A 6,384-nucleotide genomic window follows, 5' to 3' on the forward strand; every position below is an offset into this window, starting at 1 on the left:
CATACACATCCACGACCCATTTTCAATGCCCTGGCCCTGATGGTACATGGCCCTGTCCATCGTCCCTTTGATGCGGTGCAGTTGTCCTGTCCCCTTAGCAGAAAAACACCCCCAAAGCATAATGTTTCCACCTCCATGTTTGACGGTGGGGATGGTGTTCTTGGGGTCATAGGCAGCATTCCTCCTCCTCCAAACATGGTGAGTTGAGCTGATGCCAAAGAGCTCAAGTTTAGTCTCATCTGACCACAACACTTTCACCAAATTCTTCTCTGAATCATTCAGATGTTCATTGGCAAACTTCAGATGGGCCTGTAGATGTGTTTTCTTGAGCAGGGGGACCTTGGGGGCGCTGCAGGATTTCAGTCCTTTGTGCCATAGTGTGTTACCAATTGTTTTATTGGTGACTAAGGTCCCAGCTGCCTTGAGATCATTGACAAGATCCTCCTGTGTAGTTCTGGGCTGATTCCTCACCGTTCTCATGATCATTGAAAAGTCACGAGATAAGATCTTGCATGTAGCCCCAGACCGAGGGAGATTGACAGTTATTTTGTGTTTCTTCCATTTGCGAATAATTGCACCAACTGTTGTCACCTTCCCACCAAACTGCTTGGTGATGGTCTTGTAGCCCATTCCAGCCTTGTGTAGGTCTACAATCTTGTCCCTGACATCCTTCAACAGCTCTCTGGTCTTGGCCATGGTGGAGAGTTTGGAATCTGATTAACTGATTGCTTCTGTGGACAGGTGTCTTTTATACAGGTAACAAACTTAGATTAGGAGCACTCCCTTTAAGAAAGTGCTCCTAATCTCAGCTCCTTGGCTGTATAAAAGACATCTGGGAACCAGAAATCTTGTTGATTGATGGGGGGCTTATTTCACTCATTAAAATGCAAATCAATGTAAATTTTTTGAAATGCGTTATTCTGGATTTTTGTTGTTATTCTGTCTCTCACTGTTAAACTCTTTTTAGTAGTTTAGTGGTCATCATATTAGTATTTTATTTTCAGTTGTGTATAGTTAGTTTGTATTCTGAATTGTGTTAAAAATACCAACATGTGGAGCCAGTAGCTCATTACATTAAGCCATACATACCCTTTAAGTTACCATTTGTAAAGTGTGACCTAGATATAAAGCTATTAAGAAAGTATTTCACTGATAAACTGTAAGTTTCTGCTGATTTCCACCAAATATGATATGTCAATTTGTTTCTTTTGACATGCTAATTTCCTCTACAAATTGTTTCTGGTTAGGTTTGACAAGTTCATTTTAAACTAACATGTCAGTTCTTCTCTGCTGCTGTGCTTTACATTCCATTTTTCATTTTTAATTATTGTAGTACTTTCATAGAGTCACCAAATTGAAGCAAATTCCAAATCTGCCGCCCACGGCGCATCAATGGGAGTCATGACAAGGAAAAACTAATGGCAAGGCATTTTAATCATTCTTTGCCTTTAAGCGCAAGAACCAACCGCAGAATGAGACTCCCTTCGTTGTGAACTTTAGGTGTTCACTGTAGACAAAATATGCGAAATAATAGGTGACTTCAAAGTACTGCGGAGATTTGCTGTTGCACGGTGCTAAAAGACAGTTTAACGGCCCTGGGAAGTTGCATGCGTGACCACAGGCTACGAAAGGTTTCTTCAACCCATTGTGCTTAAGTGATTTGTTAAACATGTCAAAAGATGATATGCAGAAGCCTTCCCGAGGCAGTGAGTACATCCATGGAGCAAAAAGATCTGATAAAAACACTTTTTTTCTAGCTAGAAAAGGCTATTTTAGAAGAAAAACACATTATGAAACATGTCAGGTACATTTTGTTATGCACATTGCGTGTTTATCTTATTTAAGGGCAAAGGGTCAAGGTAATGTCAACTTGATTTCTAGTATACTAACACTACTAAAATAACTTTATACATAACTAAGCTAGCTCTGGATACTGCCACACTGCTGTGTGAGTGGTACAAACTGCACTTTGTCTGAACTTGCAACAATATGGCAGCTGCTTGACCTCGGGCAACTCCTCACCCACCATTGAGCACTACAGAGGCCACCTATTGATCATCATATAAATATTACCACATCTGAATTCATTTGTTATTCTAATGGCTTTTAATCAGATGGAGGTGGTTTGTCTTGTCAAATATAGGGGAGTTTCTCAACATGAATTGTTGTATTAAAGTAACTGCTTGAGGTATTTGGCTCATTCACCCCTTTTTGACACTTTGTCATTTACTGATTGATGAATTTTGTAATGGTACAAGTTTTTTTTTTCCATGGAAACATTCCCTCACATAATTAAGGAAGAAAATTCCAGGATTTTGGTTCTGGTTTCTCATGAGTGAAATAGTGTCCTCTGCTCACTGTTGTGAAGAAAGACCACGTTTCAAATTGTGATGTTAGTTATCTCACGATTTAAGACTTTTTCAGTGGAGAAAGCAGTATTATGGATAGTGGGAATTGCTAGAAGCAGTGGTTTAAAATTAAAATGTCTTAATAATGGATTTGTTTATTAGAGACATGCAGCTTTTTTACTTTAGAAGACATTAATTGATGGACTGGAGTGGTGTGGATTACTTGTGGATTATTGTGAGGTTTTTATCAGATGTTTGTACTCGCATTCTGACGGCACCCATTCACTGTAGAGGATCCATTGGTGAGCAAGTCATGCACTGCTAAAATTCCCCAAATATGTTCTAATGAAGAAACAAATGCATCTCCATCTTGTTGTTTATGAGTGATACATTTATAGGTCTTAATGTGTGGAAATCCAGAAAAAACACTAAGAGGAAAAAAAATTTGGTTTAAGAAAATCAGAAGTCACTACCGGTCTAGTTTTTCACTTTATTGCCATCTAGTGGTAGAACAAATAAGCAAATATCAGAGAACTGAGATACTTGGAAAAAAAAAAAAAGAGCAAAATAACTAAATCTCCTGAGACTAGCATTGAACAAAAATGACCTGGAAATAACAAATGAATTTCCCTTTGAATGTAGAATATAAAGTAGTAGCAAAATTATGTCTATAGATTTATATGTTACATCATTTACTAAAACGGTCTTAAAAGCCAACTATTTTTTTGTTGATGTGTTACTTGCAATGTGCGGAATAACGTGCCTTAATAGGCTCATCTTGCAGAAGAAGGGAACATGATGTATTAAGAACCCTGAATTTGAAGATCAGGGTAAATTTAACTTATTTAGTCTTGTGGGAAACATGTAAGCATCTTCTGTAGCTTCTGAAGGGCAGTACTAAATAAAAAAGGTATTTAGGCAAACTAAGAAAAATGTACACATCTTCATTCTGTTCAAAAGTTTTCACCCCCTGGCTCTTAATGCATCATTTTTCTATCTGGAGCATCAGTGAGTGTTTGACCCTTCTGTAATAGTTGCATATGAGTCGCTCAGTTGCCCTCAGTGTGAAAAGATGGATCCCTAAATCAAACGGTCATTGTTGGAAAGGGTTCAAATACACAAAAATGCTGGAAAACCAAAGAATTTGTAGGACCTGAAAAACAGCATGCAGTTTAACTGTTCAGGACAAACAAGGGACTTATTAATTACTAAACAAACTAAACAAAAAATAAATAAAACAAACATTCAGAAAACAACACAGCATTAAGAAGTGTATGTAAACTTTGAACAGGGTCATTTTAATAAATTAAAAACTATGTGGACTACATGTAAACTCCTTTTATGTGAAATCTTATTCAGGTCAGTGCTAAATAAAAAATAACATGCATTTTGTATGATCCCTCTTATTTTAGTTAAATAATTAACATTTAGCACATTCTTTAAGGTGAATGTAAACTTTTGACTCCAACTGTGTATCTTATTTAGATAGTTACATTAAAAACGCATTTGTTAAAATAATATGTCACTTCAGTTGGAAACATATTTAAGAAAAACATTTTCTGTACTGCATCTATTAAATCTGGGATCTAGCACACCAACCTCTGATTATAACTAAACGGTTTAATGAAGACAAATTCATTTTAGTAATGAAGGATTCATTTAGTTAGTGCAATTTCAAAAAGTATTTAATTTCTTACATTTTGGCACAGTCCTGTTTTGCTTCATGATTTAAAAACACATACTGTAAAAAGGTGGTATGTTTTAATTTTTGTCAACTATATTTGTCTTAAATGATTTCAAAACATATTCTCACAGCACTGCGAACAAGGGTTTTGCCATTTTATTTCAAGTAACAAAAACAAAGCTGACATTTTTTTTTTACAAACAGTAAATATCAAATAACACAAAAACTGTAAAAGTCAAATAAAAGAGTGCTATTTAACCACTTAATGACACCTCAAACGGGTAATACTGGGGGAAATCATGGAGAACTTTCAAGCCTTCGTTGTACAGCTCCAGATCTGCAAAACAAAAGAAGACTGTTAACATCCCAGTGCTTGCAATAGCACAATAAAACTCAGAATCAATATAATGACAGGTACCGAAAACAATTTTGTCCTCTCGATACTGAGTGTATGAAACAGCCATAATTGCTCCTTTGTTTGACACCGTCCCAATAACCTCCACAATCCCGCTCAGCTCTTCATCCAACTAAACAAGACAGAAAAAAAAAAGTTTATTCATATTTAATAAATGGCAAAAACACAAACAGAGAGATGCAGAATACTGATCTGATCACGCACAGGTTCATTGAGCTCCACTGATGCAGACTTTCCTTCTCCATCTGACAGAGTAAGAGCTTTTCCAGATGGATGGACCTGTCAATACACAAGTTATTGTTACACAACACAGAAATCACTTTAATTTTGAATTATGCATAATAATTCACCTTTTTCTTTAGTTGTTTGTCTGATTGTTTAGTTTTTTTCTTTCTTTAGCTGTTTGGGTTTTTTTGTTTTCGTTTGAGTATGTACTTATTTTTTGAGTCTTTGTTTCATTGTTTAACTTTCTTTTTGTTTTATTGTTTGTTTGATTGCATATTTATTTACTTTTTGTTTCTTTATTCGGGGTCTTTGATTCATTGTTTGATTTTTTTTGCAGGTTCGGTCTTCAAGTGTTTGGTTTTGTTTGACTTCCTTTTAGATTTTGTTTCATGGCTTGATTGCTTAGTTTTTTCTTTTCTTTCTTTGGGGTTTTTTTGTTTGTTTTTGTTTGAATACTTATTGCTTGTTTCTTTGCATTTTTGTTTCATTATTTGTATGATTTATTGAGTTTCTGTCTATGAGTGTTTGTTTTATTTTGAGTTTCACTGTTTGATTGCTTGTTTTTTCTTTGGGTGTTTGTTTTTTCTGTTTGTTTCTGTTCTTTATTTGAGACTTTCTCGTTTTGAAATCATATGAAAACTACTTAAAATCACTCATGGCATTAATCATTTACCCTTGTTTTTCATTATATACAGTTTTACGTTTCAATACAAAGTAAAAACATGAACAAATGCTATTAGTGTGTAATAGGTTAATACCTTTTCCAAGCGTCCAACGAAGCAGATTGGTCGACCGATGTATTGAGACAACATCGACGCATTGATCCTTGGTTTCGGAGACTCGTAAACGCCTGTCATTGTCGGTGTTTATAGCAAACCCCACAAGAAATAAAACCCGAAAGGACACCGAACCAGTTGAGTCTAACAGCAGAATCGCGGGAAAACTTAGAGCAAGTGACGTATTCCTCGATGACACTGTTTCCGTTGCGTCAGCGAGAGAAACGTTTGAAACAAATTGCCTGCTGACTATAGTTCCTAGTTGTGATGTTTTGGAAAGATTTAAGCTTAATATTTCACATACCTGTGAATTTTGTCTAGAAAAAGAAACCATTTAGCATCTTTTTTTTTTCATTGTGTTTATTTTGGAAAGATTTGGAATTCTATATTAACATAAAAATGGAATGTATGACAGAAATTTGCACATTTGATGTGCTTTTTTATACTGAAAATGAAAGATCAAGTTGTAAAGAACAACATTATACATTTGTTTATTTTATTAGGAAAAGTCCATATACTTAATGTAAACCATTTTTTTTTTTCATTTTATTAATGACTTCAAATTTTATGTAAATCTCTTAGAACACACAAAAAAACAAAAAAGCACTGAAAACATGTAATGCTCTACAAACATTAAAATTTGTGTAATTTTCTTTCTTTCTTTTTTCTATTTTTGTTTATTCTTTTTCTCTGGCAGCTAATGTTAATTTGATATGAATATGTAATACCTCTTGTTCTTGTGCCGTTGAATTAATAATAAAAAAAGTTCCTACTTTCAATCATTTTCGCGAATCGGTTCTTTTGAACAGTTCAAAGAATCGGTTGAACTTTTGCGTTGCGAGCCAAATTATAATCATAAACGGTAAAATTACACAGTATATCAAAATACAGTAAAACATTTTGTTACAACAAGTAGGAAAAAAGAATAAAACTAAG

The 6,384-nt window shown here is 34.8% G+C and overlaps 1 protein-coding gene across 1 annotated transcript; it reads right to left on the reverse strand.

Moving 5' to 3' along the window:
* Positions 1–4,173: 4,173 nt before the first annotated feature.
* On the reverse strand, positions 4,174–5,633 carry rpa3 (replication protein A3). The gene is made up of 4 exons (XM_073821592.1): positions 5,431–5,633; positions 4,652–4,726; positions 4,451–4,559; positions 4,174–4,369 (listed from the first exon to the last, which is right to left on the reverse strand). Exons 1-4 carry the CDS (start codon positions 5,527–5,529, stop codon positions 4,287–4,289), a joined length of 366 nt encoding a protein of 121 aa, XP_073677693.1. The 5' UTR covers positions 5,530–5,633; the 3' UTR covers positions 4,174–4,286.
* Between the last annotated feature and the right edge of the window lie 751 nt (positions 5,634–6,384).

Source organism: Garra rufa, chromosome 17 (genome assembly GCF_049309525.1).
Source record: "Garra rufa chromosome 17, GarRuf1.0, whole genome shotgun sequence".
Classification (NCBI taxonomy): Eukaryota; Metazoa; Chordata; class Actinopteri; order Cypriniformes; family Cyprinidae; genus Garra; species Garra rufa.

What these genes read in the sequence shown, in the direction of transcription:
- rpa3 (XM_073821592.1), bottom strand. Translation starts at nt 5,529, where the DNA reads ATGACAGGCGTTTACGAGTCTCCGAAACCAAGGATCAATGCGTCGATG. An exon ending in TCGTTGGACGCTTGGAAAAG is followed by an intron (nt 4,727 to 5,430) that starts GTATTAACCTAT and finishes GTGTATTGACAG; the next exon opens with GTCCATCCATCTGGAAAAGC. An exon ending in CAGTGGAGCTCAATGAACCT is followed by an intron (nt 4,560 to 4,651) that starts GTGCGTGATCAG and finishes TGTCTTGTTTAG; the next exon opens with TTGGATGAAGAGCTGAGCGG.